General features: G+C 41.7%; 1 protein-coding gene across 1 annotated transcript in view; it reads left to right on the forward strand.

Annotated features, from left to right (window-relative positions):
- Window positions 1–22138, forward strand: part of NUDCD1 (NudC domain containing 1) — a 124741-nt gene that overhangs the window by 45977 nt on the left and 56626 nt on the right. Inside the window, exons 3-4 of the mRNA XM_054017854.1 lie at window positions 2589–2774; window positions 15495–15678. Of these exons, the coding sequence (XP_053873829.1) occupies window positions 2589–2774; window positions 15495–15678 (370 nt within the window). The remainder of the gene's footprint in view (window positions 1–2588; window positions 2775–15494; window positions 15679–22138) is intronic.

The following is a 22138-nucleotide window of genomic DNA, read 5'->3' on the forward strand; positions in this document are numbered from 1 at the left end:
CTTGCATGATATACTTTGCACAAAGTTTGTTGCAATTGTCTAACTGTGGCAATATCAATGATATACATGGTCATGTTTCAGTCATACAGCATCACACTTAGTAAAGGCAGAATGACATTTAGGCACATTCCTGGCTCCTTTTTGATGGAAGTGATACAGAGCACTGAGTGTGGGGTTTGGTGTTTTTAAATTATTCTGTAGCTGAAGAATCATAAAGGGAAAACCAAACACAATTGCATTGATCATTGGATGCAGAATAGAGCTTTCACCATTAAATTTCAAATATTAAACTATGTAATAAATACAATTTAACAGGAACATCCAAACAGGTTACACTGATGGAATTTCTAATATGATAGATGGCAGTTTATGAACTCAAAAATTGTTGCATCCAACATGGACAAATTCTGTATTAGATTTCGTCTTGATAAAGAGGACCTGACCACAGAACTAAAAATCTGTGATTGCGTAGGTGCAAGTTATCATTACTTACATTTGTTGAGCGCAAACAGAATAGAGTCTAAATCAGTAATATGTATACAAGGTGTCTTAAAAAGAACAATTTCAGAAAGCGAACAACAGTTGAACCAGATTAGCTGGAAGAGAGAATTCGAACAAAGAAGTGTGAATAATTGGGAATGATTTAAGTTTTTAATAACTGCCCCAAAATCCACAGTTCTAAAATTGACAGATGACTATACTAGTGGGGAAAAAACTGTTTTCGAGGGGAACTGAATGCATTTCTCTCTCTTTAGCAAATGGAATAAAGTGATGTTGATAAAAATTAATACAAGTTAGAAGCTAGAAATTGTAGAAATTTGATAAAGCAAAAAGACCAAAGAAGAAAACAATGGCCAACAGAGTTGAGGACAGTACGTTTAAATGTGAAAACCGAAAGGAATCCTAAGAATGACACTGGTTCGTTATTCAGTTGAAATGGTAGAATTGTTGTTAATGTAGAAGAGGCAGAAATGATCAATAGAGATGCCCATTCTGTATTTGGGGGAAAAAGCCAGACGATGTAGTCATGTCATATGATGAAATACTTTTCTTTCCAACATTAACTGAGGAGGCTATAAAACAGCAGCTACTAACGTTAGATATTTTTAAAACATTAGGTCTAGACAACTTGTATATGAGTTTAAAAAGAGCTGGCCAAGAAACTCTGAAGTGTTGATGATTTTTTTCACTAAGTCTTGGAACATTGGAAAAATTCCAGAGGACTGGAAGAAAGGTAATATAGTGCCAGTGTTTAAAAAGAGTAAATGGGATGACCTGGGTATCTATAGACTGGTCAGCTTGACATTAAAAACTGTATCAAAATGCATGCACACAAGAGGCTGAATTAAGCTTGCACAGTTCTATCCAAATCCTTTCCCCACCATATCATGTATGAAAAGACTGATATCAGTTACTGTTTGCTTGCTTGTTTTCTAGCCATCACTTCTATTAAAATTTAGCTTTCTGTATAAAACAACTTTTCTAGAAAGTTGAGAAACCGAATGCATTTCTTAATAGGCCAGTTAAAGTTGGTTTTAATTTCTAAATCAATTTAAAAAAAATCTTTGAACATCTGACCAACTGGCTTTCCCTTGGTGTTCTCAATCTTTAAAACTCTCAGATTCTTGATTTGGGTTAAAATCTGGACTGTTTATAATAGTTGATTCATTAATGAAGGAAAATAACTTGTTCTATCCCGAGCCCATTTGGTTTGTTCTGGCATTAAAGTATATGAACCTTTGACAAAGGATGTGTGTAAGCTTCTGGAAGGTGTGATTTTTTTTTTTTTTAATTATTATTAATCCAGAGTAACCTTTCAGTATTTACAGTACCAATTATTTTTCTTTCAATAAAGACCTAGTGTCTGGATGAAGTAGAGAACCCACAATTCACTGTTGCTTTGAGCAGGCAGCCTTGATAGTACTGTATAATATTTGGAACAGCTGTGTCCACTCTGTTTATTAGATCTGCATATAAAGGAGATTTTGAGACTCATTTGAAGTCTGATCTCTTCTTGATCGTTAAATATCAACACAGAGGACTAGACTTGATGACTTCTATATTTCTGTGATTCTATCCCCTAGCACTTCTTATGAGAATAGAGATGTTAACTTTCACACTCCCAGTTAAATTCCAACCTGGGCTATTATATTCTAACTAAAATGTTTCTGCAGCTTTAGTTAAATATGATTGCGATCAGTTCAGTCCTAAACAGTCTAATGTTGCTGAGAACTGAAACATGGAAGTGGCTTCATCTCAGTAGTGGATGAAGTGTTTCTGTGTTTGTACTATATGTCTATTTCAGTTTGTAAAGTGCTCTAAGATGAAAGATAATTTCTTAATATAAAATATTTAGCATGTTGGTGGTGACAGATGTAAGAGCTAGCTATAAAATAGAATTAGCTTGTTCTGTACCATGCAGTTAAATTTGAAATGTGGGTATATTTTGTCTGATTTAGCAGAGGTTACTAGCAGAGAAGCTGGTGAACAGGTTTCTTAATCTAAAATTGGGTGTAATAAAACAACTATTCATGAAATGTTTTATTCATATCTAATTCTGTCAACATCTCATTGCTTTTTGCTTATAGGACACTGCCTTTCGAAAGCCGAGAGAAGTATTCAGGCTACCTTCAGACGTGACAGCTTGTGATAATCGCCTTTGTGCATCAATACACTTTTCATCTTCTACCTGGGTTACCATTTCAGATGGAACAGGAAGTTTGTTTCTTATTAAAACGGGCAAACGTGGAGATGCTGCATCTGAAAAGTGGGAGGTAAGTTTTGCTAAAATATTAGTTTTTATAAGTGTCGTTCTCGTACTATTCCTGTTTTAGGATTCAATCTTGGAAAGAGCTGCACACTTTTCAGAGTAGTTCATACATTTATAAGCCCAGAAGGGACCACTGTCATCTAGTCTGACTACCTGCATAATACAGGCCACAGAAGTTTCCTGAGTTAGTTCCTGTTTGAGCTAGAGCATGTATTTTAGAAAAACATCCAATTTTGATTTAAAAATTGCCAGTAATGGAGAATCCACCACAACCCTCAGTAAGTTGTTTCAGTAGTAAATTACACTCGTTTTTAAAAGTTTGGGCATTACTTCTATTCTGAATTTGCCTAGCTTCAATATCTAGCCATTGGATCGTGTTATACTTTTTATCTGTGTAATTACCAATTAGAGTCCATTACCAATTTTTTTTTTTTTTTTTTGTTCCCCATGTAGGTACTTATAAGTTATGAACTCTGATAAAGTTATATCTTAACCTTCTTTCAAGGGCAGCATATGGAGACCCATTTGGGGAGGTTAGACCCTGAGCAGATCTGTAGTTGGTTGTCATCCTGTGTCCAGTTGATAAAGTCCTTGCACTCCCCGACGCTATGCAGATAGTCCAGCTCCTCTTGCAGCTTTCTTACCTGTTTCCTGAGGACTCCACCAACAGACATCTGTCACGCTGGCTGGTTCTCCCCCCCCACCCCCGCCCCCGGCCTGGCTTTTGTTGGCAAGGGCATGCAGGCTGAATTCCCAGCAAGGCCTGGGAGGAAGCCTCCATGGTCGGGATGCCTGTGTGGCGGCAGGCCCCACGGGCAGGTAAAGAAGAGCTAGTGGTGTTTTGACAACATGCTGTTTTTCTCCCATAGCAGGTTCTTCCTTTTAGAGTACCAGCTGGAGTACCAGTATCAAGAACTGTTGCAGAGGGTGGTGGTAAAACTTCAGATTCCATTAGAAGAAGTTCAAGATACTCTTGGATGTCCTGCAACCCACTGGATCATTTTGGGTACCTCTTCCAGTGAATGAGGCCGTTATGGTACTAGCTAAAGTGGTATGGCATACATTGGCAACATGTACCCCACCTCTAAAAGGGCTGAGAAGCGCTACTTCGTGCCTGCAAAAGGGGCAGAATTCTTGTCACCCCATCCTGCCTCCCCAACTCACTAGTAGTACAAGCAGCCACTGAAGGATCCAGGCAGCAACGTCCTAAGACCACCCATGCAGACAAGGTAGCTAAATTCCTTGATCTTCTGGGGAAGAAGGTATCCACCAGCTTCCAGTTCAGAATCTTTAACTACCAGGCTATGTAAGCAAAATACGATTTTATGAAGTATTTGAAGCCCAAAAATGGGTCCTGTCCTGCTGGGGGAATTTCATACTCAGCTCTTGTTGAGGAAGGTAGACTTGCGGATAAAACCTCACTGCACGCTGATCTATAGTGACTGCAGCAGTAATGCATTGAGAGTCACTGCTTCACTCTTTGGTTTCCCAGGAAGGTCCAGAACACCACTGAGGATTTGCACTTCGGTGAAGCCAATCTCTTTAACAAGAAAACAAGCTAACTTTTGCACTCGTTAAGATTCCAGGACTTCCCTCCACACCTTGGGCATTTATACTCCTGCCCCAAATAGGAAGCATCATGAACAGGTATATAAGCCAAGGCCTCTTCCATATCCTTTCTGCCACCAACAATCATATGAACTGCCACGTAAGCACCAAACGGTGCAAAAACCAAGGTATGCAGCTGTGATGTTCCCCTCTGGTATTATCTGGATCGGTGATCTGCTAGGTCACTCCAATTCTTAACTCTGGGAGCCAGCCTTACCCTGCTCTGCTGTGAGACCCCCCCACTCCTGGGCTGTTCACGCACAGCCTTTGGCATGTAAGCTGTTCCTTGGATTGTGCAACCGAATGGCACTAGCCAGTATCTCCGGTCCTAGACACAAACCTAGGAACCTCAGTCTGGCACTGTCCAGTTATGCCCGCTGGACACTGCAAACTTATGAATTTGTCAATTTAACAAAGAAATTGATAATGTACCAGGCTTGTTATCCCAAGGGGAGTCTTTGACACACTTCAAACCAAATGCACTGCTTCAGGTAGAATAAACAAACAGATTTATTAACTACAAAGATAGATTTTAAGTGATTATAAGTCAAAGCATAACAAGTCAGATTTAGTCAAATGAAATCAAAGCAAAACTCATTCTAAGTTAATCTTAACCACCCTTATAAACTTAGATGCTTCTCACCACAAGCTGGCTGGTTGCCCTTTAGCCAGGCACCCCTTTCATCAGCGCTTCAGTCATCTGTAGATGGAGGTGGAAGAGAGAGGAAGCACGTGGCAAATAATCTCTCCCTTTTATCATGTTATTTCTTTCCTCTTGGCTTTGCCCCTCCCCCCTTCAGAGTCAAGAGAGCATTACCTCATTGCAGTCCCCAACTGACCAAAGGAAGGGGGGTGACTTACACTCTAGAGTCCAACAGATCCTTTTTTGTTGCCTAGGCCATTGTTCTTTGTTCCTGTGAGGCTGGGCTGGGTTTGTCCCATACATGCCCTGATGACGTGTGAACTGCTCCTCTGTTCTTAGAGAGTTTTTGCCTGGGCTTGCTTTAAGCCATGAGGAACATTTTCAGCCTCATAACTATATACATGAAATTATAACCTATAACATTACCATAATAACAATGCTCAGTACATCATGAGCCTTCCGAAGACACCCGACGTGGCAAACTTTGCATTAGATACCACACAGTCATATTATAAGGATGAACATGGGGGTGTAGAGTGTTCCCATGAGGTACAGAATGTCACAGCAGCCCCACCCTTCTTGAGAATAGCTACCCAACCTCATCTACTGGCTAAAAGTTACTTTTGGTAGGACACTTGAGAGTTGCACGCCACTGCAAGGATGCGATCCCCACCTGTTTCCAAAGTCAGCTTTGGTGGCCAACTAGTGTACTTTGCCTACAACTGGAGAGCTACAACAATGGACAAGTGGGTACTGGATATCTTCCACTTTGGCTATGCTGTCAAGTTTTTCTCCACCTCCTCCAAAACCCCATTCCTGACCTCCCTTCAAAGACCACTCTCACAAGGAAATCCTCAAACCAGAAGTGGAATCTCTTCTCAAGTGAGGAACTGTAGAGTGAGTGCCACCTCAGCAACAAGGGAAAGGCTTCTATTCCAACTATTTCATAGTTCCCAAGAAAAAGGGAGGATGGAGGCCCAGAATTCATATCCTCCTCAGATTTCTTTGCTTCCCCACAGAAAAATGACTTCTGAGGGGAAGGAAAGGGAAGCCGCAAGAGTGGTCGTTTGCTCCTCCCCGCAGCCTGGAGGAGCTGGCAGAGATGTAAATCAGCACTTGGGGGAGGGTAGAGGGTCTGGGCGTGTGTGAGGAGATGTCAGTCGTTGCCGTAGGGGGTGGGGCCAAGTGGGCAAGTGGACGAGAGAGATTCTGTCCCTCTGGCTTGTTATTGCAGCACGCTTGGCATGGGGAGGGTCCAGGCTTTGGGGTGTTTGGAGGTAGGCATGAAGAAGGCTCTGTCCCCTCAGGCAGAGCATAATGTAGCAGCCTGCCTACTTAGTTGTTCCCATTGTTGTTAGTGGTTTGTTCCCATTCTTAGTGAATTCCCCCAGGAGCATAAAACATGTGTAAAAGTTTTAAGGCTCCTTTTCATTGCCAAAGTGGTGTAAAGGACCTTTATTGTAAATGATAGCGTGGCCTTATAAATGTTTATGGTGTTTTAATGATTATAACTGGTCTAAATGTATAGACTTCAAAATTTTCCTATCAAAATATGCTCCATTAACTATTTACTACTCACCTTTCTGGAGATGGTCAATAGCCAATATAAATTGTGAATTTCATTCCCCAGCCCTCACTTGCTTTTCAGTTGCCTATGATGTAATACTGAGCATGTTGTTGCATATATATTTGACTAATAACTAGAAATAAAGGATCAAATCTAGCTCATTACTGTTAGACAAAGGAGGTTTGGGGATTTCTTTCAATGCTCCCCACTCCTATTCTCAATCCATTGTATTGTAGTTTAAATGACCAAAATATTTGAAACTGGCGTGATTATACTGGGTTATTTTTACAAATATGCAGAATTTTGAAGAATTTTAAAATATTGTGCTCAGAATTTTTAATTTATGGCGCAGAATTCCCTCAGGAGTAGCTCATGAGTGGGAGTTAGACAGTTCAGCGTTGAACAATATCTTCACTCAGTGGGGAAGACTCTCTTGGGACCTGTTTGTCTCCCAGAGGAACAAGAAGTTCAGCATATATTGTTCCAAAGCAGCACTAGGTCAGGACTCTAGGGACAATGCTTACCTGCTGTTCTGAACCAGCCATTTGAAGTATGCCTTCCTTCCCATCCTGCTACTTCCCCAGGTTCTATGGAAGATTCATTTTGACAGAGCACGAGTCATTCTCATCACGCCCAATTGTCCTAGACAGTTGTTGTTTCTGGACTTCCTACAAATGTCAATCCATCAGCAGTCAGTCCTTCTTGGACCTGCCAACTCAGGCAAATGGTGGGATCAGGCCTTCCAGCCTGGACTCTCTTCACCTCATGGCTTAGTATTTGGATCAGTGTCAGACCTAGAGCATTCATGTTTAGAAGCTGTATAAACTACACTTAATCACAGCAGGAAAGATTCTACCAGAAAATATTATCTAGCCAAATGAGGTATTTCTCTACCTGTGCCCAATAGAATCAGTTATAAGGGTCAGCAGGTATTCCTGCTATTTTAGACTACCTCCTCACTCTCATGATGTCAGGTCTTTCTATTAGCTCTCTGTGGATCCACCTAGTAGCAATCAGTGTATGCCATCTTCCAACACATTCTATTTTTGCTCTCCCTGTATCTACCAGATTCACATCAGTAGTGAAGCCAGCACTGCAGTGAGACCTCAGTCTTGTATTTTCAACACTTACAAGCTACCTTTCAAACCATTGGCCATGGACTTGATGTCCTACCTGTCTATGAAGGTCATGTTCCTGTCACAGTTATGTCTGCCAGTAGAGTAGGGAAGTAGGGGGTCCTCATGGCTGACATCATATGCTATATTTTATAAAGAGCAGGTATCCTTTTGCCTCCACCTGAAATTTATCCTGAAGGTAATTTCTGAGTTCAACATAAACTAATTGATTCATTTACTGGGATTCTTTCCAAAATCTCCTGCTTCCAGTGAGAAGAGGAGACTTCATTCTCTCAACATCAGAAGAGCATTGGCATTCTACCTGCAAAGAGCAAAACTGTTTAGGCTATCATGTAGACTATTTGTTACTCTAGTTGAGTGAGCATGGGGACAAGTGATATCTGTTCAGAGTCTCTCAAAGGGGATTTCTGTCTGTATCCTCCTTTGCTATCATTTGAAGCATTTTCCTCCTCTGGGCAGGTTGAGGGTCCATTCCACAATAGCACAGGTGAACTCAGTAGCACCTCTTCGAAAAATGCTGATGCTGGATGTTTGTAAGATGGAAACCCGGAGTTCCATTCGTGCTTTCACAATACATTATGCTTTGATTCAAGTCTTTTCTGCTGACATAGCCTTTGTACTGCTTACTAGTCACCCACATGTGGAATACACATAGGGATCAGCACTTGAAGAAGTAATGGAGGTTATTTACATGTATGGTCCCTATTTGCATTCCATTACCCATTCTCCTTGCCCTCTGCTTCGGATCATGATTTGATTCCTGGGAGAGAAGATTCCTGGGACAGGCAATCAGTCCGCACCTCCTCTTATATCCTGGGTGCAGAGCACAAGGAGAGCCAGGATTCAGGCGCAGACCAGTGCATGCTAGTTGCAAGATTTTCCCGTCTCAAGTGCATGGTGCGCACACGTACCCACATGTGGAATACAAATAGGCACTATACATCTCGGAAAACCTTCAGTTACACATAAGTTAACTTCCATTTATCTGGATCTTGCATGACACTTTGACAGTGTGGATAAAGGATACTATAGAATATTCTTAGAAATGTGTTATAGTCTGGGGTCTCTCTCAAGAGGACTCATCCTTGTTTGTTGTACTCTTTTGAAGCATGCCTCCCAATACTGTTCCATAATTAGTTGCTTCCTGAAATGTGAGATCTGATTTTGTTCACAACTTATTCCCTCTGACTCTGAATTTATATAGATAGTTAAGTTTTAATACACACAATAAATGGGATTTGTAAACATTGTTCCAAGTAATTAATTGCATTTATTTTAACACTACTAATAGTGGTTTTTCTAACAAGTAGTTAAGCATGGAGAGGAAACTATTCAGGAATGATATGTCCACCCAAACCACTTTCCTTCCTTTATTCCCCAGATGCATAATTTACTTAAGAGTTTCTCAAAAACCATACCTGACTACATTTTCTGGAAAGGCAAGGTTTTGTAGCATAGAAACTGAACTATTTTGCCTTCCATTTCATGGCAAAAGTTGTAATAGCACTTTGGCTATCTGAAATATTGGTTAAGATTTCAGGCTCTTTTGAAGTGCAATTGAAGCAGCTGTGTTGTATATCTAATCAGCAGGTCTTGTTGCTTTTTGTTGTCCTAAACAGTAGCCTGCTACCCTCCTCAATCCTTTGTGAAGCATGACACTTATTAAAAATGAGGTGCAGGGAATCTTTGACCCATCTCTATCTAGATGTATCTTTGCTTGGGCAACCAGGAAGATAACTACATGCTGGCATAGTAACAGTAGTTTAGTAGTGCTAGCATGTAAAGGAGTGATGGCTATATGACAAAATGTAAAAACAAGTGGCACAAGATCATATAGTAGTAGGTATTATAGCCCTACTAAATCAATACACTTCTACACCTTTCAAACTGAAACAAAGGGTTAGTGTCCTTAGAAGTAAATTACCTCTATTATAGGGCTACCATATGTCCACATTTCCCCGGACATGTCCGGCTTTTCGGTCTATAAATAGCCGTCGGGGGGATTTTTAAAAACTTTAAAATGTCCGGGATTTCCCCCTGGTCGGCTATTTATAGATAGAAAAACGGCGGCCAAGCGCTGCTGGGCACCCAAAGCCCCTTCCCGGCTCCCCCCATCTCCTGCAGCCTTACCATGCTGTCCGGCCCGCAGCTGCCTTCCTCCTCCTCCCCTCCCCTGAACGCTCCGCCCCCTGCTGCTCCCCCTCCCCTGCTTCCCGCGAATCAGATCTTTGCGGGAAGTCTGAAAAGAAGCAGGGGCAAGCGGGAGGCAGCAACAGGTAAGCTGGGGGGGGGGGGGCGCAAGGAGGAGAGCTCCGGGGAGGCGTGGCCTTGGCCGAGCGGCTCCCGGCTGCCCCAGCAGCTCCGGCCCTAGCACCCGCAGCCCGGACCCGGCCCGGCTCGGGCCCCAGCACGGGCCTGTCCCGACTCGGGCCCCAGCACCCCCGGCCCGGACCCGGCTTGGCTCGGGCCCCAGCAGCGCCGGCCGAGCACCTCCGGCCCGGCCCCAAGCCCCGCAGCCCCGGCCGGAGCACAGCCCCCGATTCCTGGGCTCTTTAAAGCCGGCCCTGGTCAGGGGACAGGGAGGGGGGGTTAGATGGGTCGGGAGTTTGGGGGGGGGGGCTATCAGGGAGGCAAGGGTGTGGAGAGGGGTTGGGACAGTCAGGGACAGGGAGCGGGGGGGTTAGATGGATCGGGGGGGCTGTCGGGGCAGGGGTGTGGAGAGGGGTCGAGGCAGGCAGGTAGCAGAGGGGGTTGGATGGGTCAGGAGTTCTGGGGGTCCTGTCGGGGGCGGGGAGCAGTTGGATAGGGCATGGGAGTCCCCGGGGGTCTGTCTGGTGCTGGGGGTGTGAATATGGGGTGTGGATAAGGGTCGGGGCAGTCCGGGGACGGGTAGGGTTGTAGGGCGTTCTCAGGAGGGGGCAGTCAGGGGACAAGAAGCAGGGCGGCTTAGATAAGCGGTGGGGTCCTAGGGGGCAGTTAGTGGCAGGGGTCCCAGGAGGGGGCAGTCAGGGGACGAGGAGCGGGGGGGGTTGGGGGTTCTGAGGGGGGCAATCAGGGGGTGGGAGGTGGGAGGGAGTGGATGGGGTGGGGCAGGGGCGGGGCTAAAGCGGGGCTCCTCCCCCCCGTGTCCTCTTTTTTTGCTTGTGTAAATATGGTAACCCTACTCTATTAAGCTGTATGCTAGTTTTCTTTAGCATCTTTTTTTCAGGTCAGACTGACTAGTAATGAGCTCAGTTTTCCTGAGAACTAGTGCTGCATAATCACTTGAGCACTGATGATGATGATAAATTCTGAATTACAGAATGTATCTATATGCTACATTGCTTACTGTTTACATCTAGGACAGCCACATGCTTTGTGTTTCCCAGAACATGAAGTTAAAAATATTGTCCTCAAATAAAAACATGAGAGGCTCTAGTGGAATAACAAAACTGCAAATTGCATCACTCTTAATCATTATTTATCTTCCAGAAGGTTTGGATTCTGTTCCCCACTTAAAGGAGACTTGGCCAGTTTGGGTTTATACACCTATTCTGGGAATAATATCCGCTGTATATTACTTTAAACTAGATATCTCTAAGCTTCAATATAAAAGAAACATTAAATATCTAATCTCTGAGTGTCCCTAGTCTTCTGGGTCTTTTAGCCATCTGTCTTTTTGGATCAAACATATGTAAGAGAATAATTTCTATTGTCCTCAAGAGTGCATGAGAAGTCTGTAAAAGGAATATAGCCTCCCCTTTCCTCCTATCAACCTCACACTTAAGGCTAGAGGAGTGATAGCTCCTGCCTCCTCAGCTGGCTACTCTAGGCCCCTCCATATTTTTCCTAGAGGTTGTTACTTCCTGCTTCTCCCCAATCTAACCCTGTTAGTGTATTAGCAAAGTAGTGTCACTGGCAAGGAATCTGAGAAGCAGCTTGTAATTTGGAAAGGAGGAGTCTAGAGTCAGAACAAGCTCTGTGAAAGTTTGCAAGTTAAATTACCTTGCATGGATTGTTAGTGACACAAGATCATCCCTTTCTGAAGTACTTCTCAGACTTCTTGCCGCTACTTTGCTAAAACACAACCATACTTGATTAGATTCTGGAAATACGCAACTGGGCTACACTATTGCCTTTGGTTTATTTAAAAAATATTATATAGTTTATTACAACAACTGAGAATTAATCATGCAAGAAAGTTCTTCAAATATGACAGTTTAAAAAAAAAAAAAAAGTGCTTGTCAAATTGGGAAACCAGAGTGCCATTCAACTATGTTGCCAACCTGGAAAGGCACACTCGAAGACACCACCGAGAGGAGTATGCTGCATTTACTTTAGAAAAAAAATTACAGAATAAAAATCATAAATGATGACAACATGCATGCAATTCTGGTGAACCCACATCAAGAAGTCTACTATAACACAAGGTATTTTGGACTCCGTGTTCACAACTAAGGCAACGACAATAACTTTTGATGAACCTGCCTTACTGGATGCTTGCCTACAATTAATCACTGTAAATGGAAGACCATTTAAGCAAGACCATTTAAGCTAATGGAGAAGTCAGGATTTTGCAAAATTGTTGACTGCTTACTGGAAGGCCTGGGGACAAAACTGAATGCTGAAAGTGTACAAGACAAAATTGCCAATGTAGTAGTTACCATTCAGGAGGGGATCAAAAAAAAAAGAAATCGAGGGATGACTAATTTCATTGAAAGTGGATTGTGCCACACAATTTGACTGATCCTTTTAGGGATTAACATTTGATATATTATTGCAGGACAATTTGTTCTTCCGACTCCAGCATTTAAAGAGATCAAAGAAAGACACCTCTGAATATTTAAAAATCTGATTGTTAAAGTGGGTTGGTATGTATGAAATCACCCAAGCCATCCATTTTTATATATATATATATATATAAAAATAAAATATAGGGGTTGGTGGGTGTGCGCAGTATTACAGGTAATGGAGCAAACATAGTGAAAGCAGTGAAGATAATGATTGAGGACCAGGAAACTGAAAAAGCAGAACAACAAATTCTGAATAAAGAGCAAACATAGTTTACTCTTTTAGGAAGATCTTCAAAAAGAAGATATGGACCAGATCAGAATGATTTGATTCATGTGGTTGAAGAAGCTGTATTTAATATCTGCTGAGGCCATGGGTGTAACATTGAAGGGAGTTTACTGTTCTGCCCATACACTGCAGCTTGCAGTTGAAGACTAATTGAAGGAATGTACAATCTGGCCTAATTCATAAAGCTCAATATGTCTGTGTTTAAAAAACAAACAAAAAAATCTGAGGAAACAGGCGATGATGCTCGTGCCTGTTGCCATAACTGCAGATTCTCCATATGTAGACTGGCGCTTCTGGAGTAATGCCTCAAGCACAGACTGGTGGGATCACATAATCATGTGGACCTGGGATGACCTGCAGTGGCTCCCAGAACTTTTGTATGAAGAAGTAGACATTCTGGTAATCAGCTTGCCATGACCCTTCAGCGTCCAAACACATGCATGAGGAGGCCATGTGAGCTCAGAAGTGGGTCTCTATAGCCACCAGAGAGAAGCCTCCCCAGCCTGTTACAGGTCTGTGGCTAACGAGATAGGGTGGTGGTTGTGGAGGCTTGTGAGGCAATCATGACTGTGATTTACCTAAACAGGATGGGCGTTAGCAATTATTTCAGGAACATTGTTGGCTTTGAGAGAATGGGCTTCCCAGACTGACCTGGGGCTATTGAGGGGACTTATGTGCCCAGAATTTCCCCTCTGCAAGGAACACATGAGTACATAAACCACAAGGGTGGTTCATTTTGCAGACCCTGGACAACCAGAGAGGCAAGGTCATAGACACCAGCATAGTATGTACTAGCAAGGTGCACGGTGCCAGTGTTTTCTGGAGATTGAGACTATACCTTCATGAACAAGATGGGACATTGTTTCTACCAAATGACATTGTTATAAATGGAGTAACTGTTCCCACTTTATTCTAGTGGACCCTGCTTACCTCTTTTTGCCATAGTTTATGAATCTGTAACCTGATTGCAGAAGGCCTGGCAAAAAGAAGGTTCAACTACCTGTTCAGTAGCTGTAAAATGGTGGTGGAATGTGGAATTAGCAGATTGAAATCAAGATGGCGCTGCCTTCAGAACTGTTTGGATGCCGATGTTATCAATGTTGTTCACATTATTGTGGCCTGCTGAGCACTGCTCAATGTCTGCTAAGCCAAAGCTGAGCAATTTCACCAGGAATGGATCCAAGACACTGCTGGTCCCTGTCATTACTGGAACAGTATTCACGTGCACAACAGAACTCAGAGATGCTTTGTGTGCCCACAGAATGGGTTTGTATGGTGCCATGGATGATGGGGAATGACATAGTATTTATAATTGTGCCACATTCATCTCACAATTTCTAGGACTGAGGTAGTTCAAGAAGATTATACCCTGTGTGTGTGCGTATGTCTTTATATGTGTGTGCCACCATTACTGATAGACTAGGGACAATTGTTGCTTGTTAAAATTCAGTGACTGCTTATTCAATGTGAAGCACCATGGAACAATGGGTTTTCTCCATCTTGTGGGTAGGTGCTTAAGGAGGTAGTCATCCTGTTTTCTAGTGTGATTTGGTGGTCTGTAGCAGACACCAAATAGTATGTCTTGTGCTTTATTTGTTATGACATTGATCTGTCAGCATGCAAGATCATTTTCTTCCAAGTTGTCAGTGACTTGGAAATCAGTAATCTCATTTTTAACAGTTTGCCATTCTCTTTCCCCTTCTGTGCACTCCAGTCTTCCTAAGCAGGTTATAACCATTGATTTTAACATTACAGTCATGCCAGTCTTCTCACCAGACTTCAACCGTACCAACTAGGTTGAATTTTTGTTAATAAATGAGCAATTCTAATTCCTTTTGTTTTATTACACTGGTTCCTGGTATAGATGTATAGGCAATTAAAACATTCCTATCTTCATGTCCTTTTTCGTCTTGATCAATTTTATCAACATTTTGATACTGTGCTAAATAAGTGCTTGTTTGACCTGAGACAGAATAAAAAGATATGGTCTCCAGAACCAAAGTTTCTATTACTGTAGCTCCCATCTCTGGATCAATTTAAATGACTCAAACTATTGGACTTTTTTTCTGCAACAATCCCACATTGTAGTACAGTGGTTACCAGATGAATGTATCATTCAAGATTTAAACTAGGTCAGACAGTTCTGATCAGCTTTCAGCAAAATGCAGGAGCAGATTGGGCTGCCCCAAACTCCACTCACAGATTTTAATAAGGTGCTTCCTCATCTCAGCAGTTTTAAAATGATTAATTTCCTCCTCTTCCTCCATTTAATAATAGGCATTTATCATACACCGTTTTCTACAGTTGTCTAGTAAAGGAACCCTTCAGAATTTAATGATAAACAACTCATTAACCAAAGAAGGTTATTTTAAAAGTCAGATTTTGTTTTCCAAAATTGATTGATTTATTATCAAAATCATCAAATCATATATCCACTATCTTACTGGGTTTGCATAGTACCTAGCATAATGGCCCTTTTAGCTGCTACTTTAATATACAAATTAATAATAAAAAGAATGTCAAAACTATCTGGGCAAAGAGAACAAACCAGAGGCGGAAGTCACTGAGTGATCTGTGTTGGCAGTGAAATCCTTGGGGTAGCTTCAGTCAACTTACTCATTCCTTTTCTAGTGGATAGCAAAGTAGCTACTATGGACTCCTCCCTTCTCCCTCCAACCTCTTTCTTTTTTTCTTCTTCTTTCTGCTTTACAGATTATGTTTAATGAAGAACTTGGGAGTCCCTTTGTTATAGCCCACAGTGTTTCCTTTGTAAAGTCAGATGTGCATTCAGTAGCTGGGCTTCTGCTTCGAGTAGAAAAAGATGAACTGGATGCAAAAGGAAGTGGCTTCCACGTGTCCTTGGAATGGGTTACAATCACAGAAGTAGACCAAGAGGGTGAGTATTTTATGTTTATATTCTTGGCAGATATTTTGAAAAGCTGAAACCTCACTATTTTAAAAAAAATATTGTATATGGTTAGTCATTTCACAATTCTAGTTATTTTAATTACGTTTTTCAAAACTTTAACTCAGTTTTCTATCTTGATTTTTTTTTCCCCCCCAATTTCAGTTGGGAGTGGGGAATGTGAACCTATAATTGCTGAATATCTCTGAGGCCAATTAACGGCTAAACAGTACAAATGCTCATATGATGTGGGTGACTAGAAGAACAGGTTAGTGCAGTAGCACTTCACATGTGGAGATGTAAAATGCAGACTCCCAGAGTGGTCCCAAATAAAAATGAGTTAGGTCTTCTCACCTTAGTCTTAGCAAACCATTGTTCCAAGCTCCAAACCACTGAACAATTAGGTACTATTTTCAGCCTCTGGTTAAGAGGCTTGGAACTTGAATGGTAAAGGGATTTACAAATTAGGATTAGAAAATGAATATAATAGGACATAGTATAGGTATACAAATCAATGGTATATAGAGAGAATATTGAATGCTCTTTAATCTTTTCTATAATAAAAAGAACAAGGAGACATTTAATTAATCTGACAGTGATTTTTGTATACAGTGATTAAACTGTGGAACTCATTGAGTTTGGTAAAATCCAGCAAATTTAGCCAAGAGTTTAGTAAAATCCAACAAAGTATATAAGTATAGATATATATGGCAAGATAACTAGATGAATGAGTTAATATAAACATCTATAGTTGCATTAAATAGGATAACTTTTATAAGGACTCTAAGACCCCATGTTTCAGAATACAGGACGACCAGTAACTGATTAGGGGTAGGGGGAGAGTGCATTTTTGAAGTTTTAAGAATTTAATTAATCCTGGCTTATAACTAAAGGATAGAGCAGCTAATTTACTTTTTTCTGTCATCTTGGTTCTCCGTCTTCCCCCCGTCTTAACAAGTTAACTCTTCTTTCTCCTCTCTTTTCTCTTCCCCCCCCCCCCCCCATTTTCTCCCAGATCAAATATCTAAGGGTCCATTGCAGCCTAAATAGCATCTCAGTGCCTTCGGGTCCATAATAGACTTTAGACCTCTTGGATGCAGAAGATATGAGTTAACAAGACTGGACTAGTTGATTCTGCTCAGCTCTGTTACCATATATAGTATCCTAGTTCTCAGGGAATTAGACTCCATTGAACATGCTTATGAGGTCTCTAAATGTTTTAATATTGGAGCAGACTCTTTTCTAGATGACTTGTCAGTTAAGAGTGAAGTAAATGGCCTGAAGATGTAATAATAATAAAAAAAAAAAAGTCTGGGTATTGTTGAGGAGGATTCTCCATCTCCTCCTTCCTTACCACTATGCTGAAGCACTCTAAAGATTAGGATGAAGGCCCCATGCAGCAATTCAGTGGTTGCAGGAGAGGAGCTTTTTGAATTTATAAAGAAGTATCTTAGATGATTCACCTCTCCAGTAAATCTCAGCTGGGCACTGTGGGAGGATTATTCCAGCCAAGATCTACATTAAATCCTGTTTGCGTCATACGAGTGGGAGGTGGGGATTTTAAAAGGAGTTGAGAATCTGCAATTTGGAGCATGAGATTAAGGAAATGACTATTATGACCTCCCCTCCTCCTGGATGAGTATAACCTGCATTTGGGGTGTTGACTTTTTTTTGTTGTTGTTGCTTCTTATGCTGAAATTTCTTTTGGCTAGATAGGCCTACTTCAGAGCTAGGATTTAGGGCTTATAAAGAAAGCCTGCTATTATTTTCAGCTGAATTTAGCTCTAATGTTGCATTGTTTATCTGTTTCAGTTGATTATACTTTTGGTTTTGTTTCCTCTTCCTTGTACTATCTTTATTTCTAGTTTAACTTCAATTTTTGTTTCTAATTTTTACGAAAATGCTTTGAGGTCCTCTGATAAGTTGATACAGAAGTGTAAAGATTTATTCATTCCATATGTTCTAGTTAAATTACTTTTAAATTTCTTTGTATTGGCTTCTGTTTTTCTTTGTACTTTTTGGGGGGGTAAAGATCTTCCTTGCCCCCTCTCTTTCCTGCTTAATTTAAAGTACAGCTTTCAGGAATAAAGGGAGTAATGCATACTTGTGTATATATCCCTTGTAGTCCCATCTGTGTGACTAACTGAGCATAACTCTGTGCTCATCCTGGTTTACATTTAGTGAGAGTATAAGAAATCATCTACTCATAAAAAAGGAGTTTTTCCACTATGCTGAAAACTCCACCAGTGTTAACAGGAAAGTGCAGTGTTACCATACCATGTTACCTACCAGCATTGACATTTAAGATGGCACATCTGCTTTAAGGCAATCTGTGTAAGTAGAAGGAGCCAATTCTATTGTACTGAGCTTTAGAAGCTTTTGTACTATATTCTTTATTAAAGGTTGAGAGTCTTCAGTTTTCTCCATGGTCATTTTAAAGAACTAATGTGTAGACAGTCTGCATCTTGATGCAACAAGATATGTCCACACAACCCTCTCCTAATCTCCTAATGCAAGGCCATGGACTAAGGGCATGGCTACACTTGCAGATTTAGAGCGCTTTGAGTTAAACCAGCCTTTGTAGAGCGCAGTAGGGAAAGCGCTGTAGTCTGTCCACGCTGACAGCGCACTGGCATGGCCACATTAGCAGCTTTTGCAACGGCCACAGAGAGCAGTGCATTGTGGTAGCTATCCCAGCATGCAAGTGGCTGGAACATGCTTTTCAAATGTTTGTGGAGTGTGACAGGGAGTGTGTTGTGTGTATGTGGGGGGAGAGAGGGGCTGAGAGCATGTCAGCATGCTATCTTGTAAGTTCAGACAGCAGCAGACCTCCCCCTTTCCCTCTCTCCCCCGCCTCTCTCTCTCACACAGCATTCCACAGTAATGGTTGCTTTGTCTCGCAGCAGATAAGCATGACGGTTGTCAAAGGGCACATCCAAAACAATGACAAGAGTGGCCACTTGACTTAATTATGGGATCATGGGATGTTTCTGGATGCTGATCAGAGCGCAGTAATGCAACACTTCGTTCACACTGATGCTGGGGCGCTCCAGCGGGGGCGCATCAAAAGTTATTCTACTCACTGAGGTGGAGTACTAGGAACGCTCCAGCCGTGGAGTCCGAGCGCTCTACGTGCCTTGCCAATGTGAACGGGTAGTGAGCTAGTATGCCCGGGGCTCCTTTATTGCGCTGTAACTCACAAGTGTAGCCAAGCCCTAAATTGAAACGCAGATGGACTTTAATGAAGTTAGATTCACTGTGTGTGAAATTCATACCTTCTCACGCACAGCCAAAGTAACTGGCTTTGTGCAGGGATTGGGGTGAATAATCCACCATACAGCTGTTGGGGAGATCGCCAACAGTGTCTTTCCATATGCCCCTGTTTAATATGGGACTCCCCCTAGGGGTAGGTCTGTAGCCTATATACCCTTAACCTCAGTACCCTTAACCTCAACCTGTTTGGGGCTATTATGGAGCCCAATTGTGGAGGGAACCTGTGTGTCCACGTTTCCTAAATTAAATTCTGCGTAGTGTACAGAATAAGTGGTAAAGGGGGCCTTGCTTGCTCTTCCACAAAGGGTGACTTCTGGATAGTAGTTGTGCATATGATTTTATTTATTTTATTTTTTATTTTTTGCATGGTGATTAGCATCATATTACTAAATTTGTGCTGAGGTGACCAAGAGTAGCATTAGTGTTAATAATGCTGCTTCATATTTTCCTTAATCTGTTTCCCGTCTGTCGAATCTCTTCCCTTCCCTTCTGGCACCTACTGTCCTCACACCCAATTTTTTTTCTGTATCCTCCCTGTGTCTACTTCCAATTAATCCATGCACTGAGGACATGAGAAGGAGGCGCTCTAGACCTTTTGAGTTCTAGCCCCTGCCCATTAAGTTCCTTGGCGACTTCATGCTGCAGCATGTGAACAAGAGTTTGGAGAATAGCTTCATCCTGTTAATCAGTGATTTTGGAGCTCAGCGTGCTGTGCTGTGTGTGCTAGCTCTCCACTGAGTTGTCTCACTACCTTGTGGCCAGAGCTTTCACTGATAGCTTAGCAGGGGAGACCTCAGAATGCAGTTGATAATCTTGTAAGAAGTATTCATACAGCTATGCAAAGAGACTGAAATTTAGGACCATGGTTTAGAGCAGGGGTGGGCAAACTTTCTGGCCTGAGGGCCGCATCTGGGTATGGAAATTCATGGTGGGCCATGAATGCTCATGAAATTGGGGGTTGGGATGCAGGAGGTAGTGAGGTCTCTGGCTGGAGGTGCGGAGACTTGGGGTGGGGCTGGGGATGAGGGGTTTGGGATGCAGGAGGGTGGTCCAGGCTGGGACCAAGGGGTTCGGAGGGAGGGAGGGGGATCCAGGGCTGGGGCAAGGGGGTTGGCGCATGGTGGGGGTGGGGGGGAGGGGTGCAGGTTCCAGGAGGTGCTTACCTCAAGCATCTCTCGGAAGCAGCGGCATGTCCCCCCTCTGGCTTCTACATGGAGGTGCAGCGCCAGCGGTCAGTGGAAGCTGCAGAGCCGGCACTTGGGGCAGGGGCAGCATGCGGAGCCCCCTAGCTGGAGCCAGAGGGGGGACATGCCACTGTTTCCGGGAGCCACGTGGAGCCACGGCACGAACAGAGCGGGGCAAGCCTCCGACCCCGCTCCCCGGCTGGAGCTCGAGGGCCAGATTAAAAGGTCTGACTGGTCGCCGTAGTTTGCCCACCTTTGGTTTAGAGGGAACACTGATCTTCACCCCAGTATTCTATGCTGCTTTCATATGTGGATTTTCTTTCCATTAATAAGTTTGGTGTATGTAAAAAGAGCAAAATATTAGAACTGAAGTCAACTATGGAAATCCAAAATAATAATCTTACTCTAACTTTATGTACACCACTAGAAATATATGGAAAAATATTTTTGCTTAGATAATACTTTATGGAATTGGAATAATTCATTTTACCAGGAAATAACATAGTTGTTATAATAAAATAATTTGTGCCTCTCTTCTTACCCTCAGTTAAAGTTTACAGAGTAGATAACCTTGAAGAAAAGGTTCTGCAAGAGGGCTGTAGATTAAAGGCAGTTGAAAATATCCAATTTTTTTGCTGAAAATGTTTTCTTTCTCTTTTTTTCCAAGTTATTCATAAAAAATGCATGAAAATGTTATGGTGAAGTTTGAAGAAAATTAATCCGTTTCCAAAAACCAAACCTTTTTGGTTTGGTCTTGTCAGAAAACCAGAACATTGTCAAATGAATTTTTTCTGTATTAAAATTAATTAATTTTTTACAAAAAGCCATTTTCCACAATGTTGACCAGCTCTACTGTAGATGATACATGGACTATATTTCTCAAATAGGTTTTGCTTCTCTTTCAAAGAGCCATTTATATTATTTACTTTAATGTAGCTGAGTAACACAAAGTATAATTGTTAATTTTCTGTGTAACAAGGTTTTTATCAATGAAAAGACAAAACAGCAAGAAGTAGTGATCAGTCCTTTTGACTTTGAAGTTAGGCAACATACACTTCTTCAATAACTTAGCACTTGTATAATGCCTTATGTCTTCAAAGTGCTTTACACACATTAATTTTAAGAACCCGATACAAGAAATTTTAATGTTAGTCATCACATTATTTAAATGAAAAATGTTCAATGTCACTAGCTGGTTTATAATTGAAAGTTTACATTCAATAGTTGAATGTTTACACACTTACGGCTGTAGCCTTTACTCAGTTCATTCCATCAATAGGCATTCTTCATGGGGATATGGCTCTTATTGTTTGTACTGTACACACTTATGAATCCAGTACCTGTCAAAATGCTCAGTACCATTGTGTGCTTCTGAGCTGTGGGAATCCATGGCCCAGTTGTTGTTCCCTCATTTTTCTATAAAATGAAAAGCCCAGAAGCAGCTTGGACTCTGAACTCCTGGGATGTTAAATGAATGTGTCATTGGTTTGGTGAATATTTCTGCACGCCTTTATGAATCTGAAGTTTACAAGAATGACAGATTGCCCTGCCACCTTAATGCACAGAGAGATTACATTTATGTGAAATCTTAGGGTTTTGATAAGGGAAAGCTTGCACTGGAAAAGGAAATCTTGATAAGTTTCCTTTGGTGAATAAATTTGAGTGATAAAGTAGCTGAAATTGAGACTGATGTAGATAATTTGCAACTCACTGAAAAATGTATCTTGGGTTATTTGTTTCATTGCTGTATAATGTGATGCTGTTGATTGAAGACTCTGGTTACCGGAAACCCTTCCCATCCTTGAACATTAATGATAAACTGGCAACAATTTCTAACTACAATCAATACAAAAATAACTATGAAGTTTCAAAAAGCAAACTTAAATTGTAAAGAAATAACAGTATTTCTCTTTTTAAAAAAAAATTATAATTCAAAGTGATGGATGCCTGACTTGTAGATTAAAATAAATAAATACATCCATGTGAAGTTGAAT

Source organism: Malaclemys terrapin, chromosome 2, assembly GCF_027887155.1.
Source record: "Malaclemys terrapin pileata isolate rMalTer1 chromosome 2, rMalTer1.hap1, whole genome shotgun sequence".
In the NCBI taxonomy this organism is placed as follows: Eukaryota; Metazoa; Chordata; order Testudines; family Emydidae; genus Malaclemys; species Malaclemys terrapin.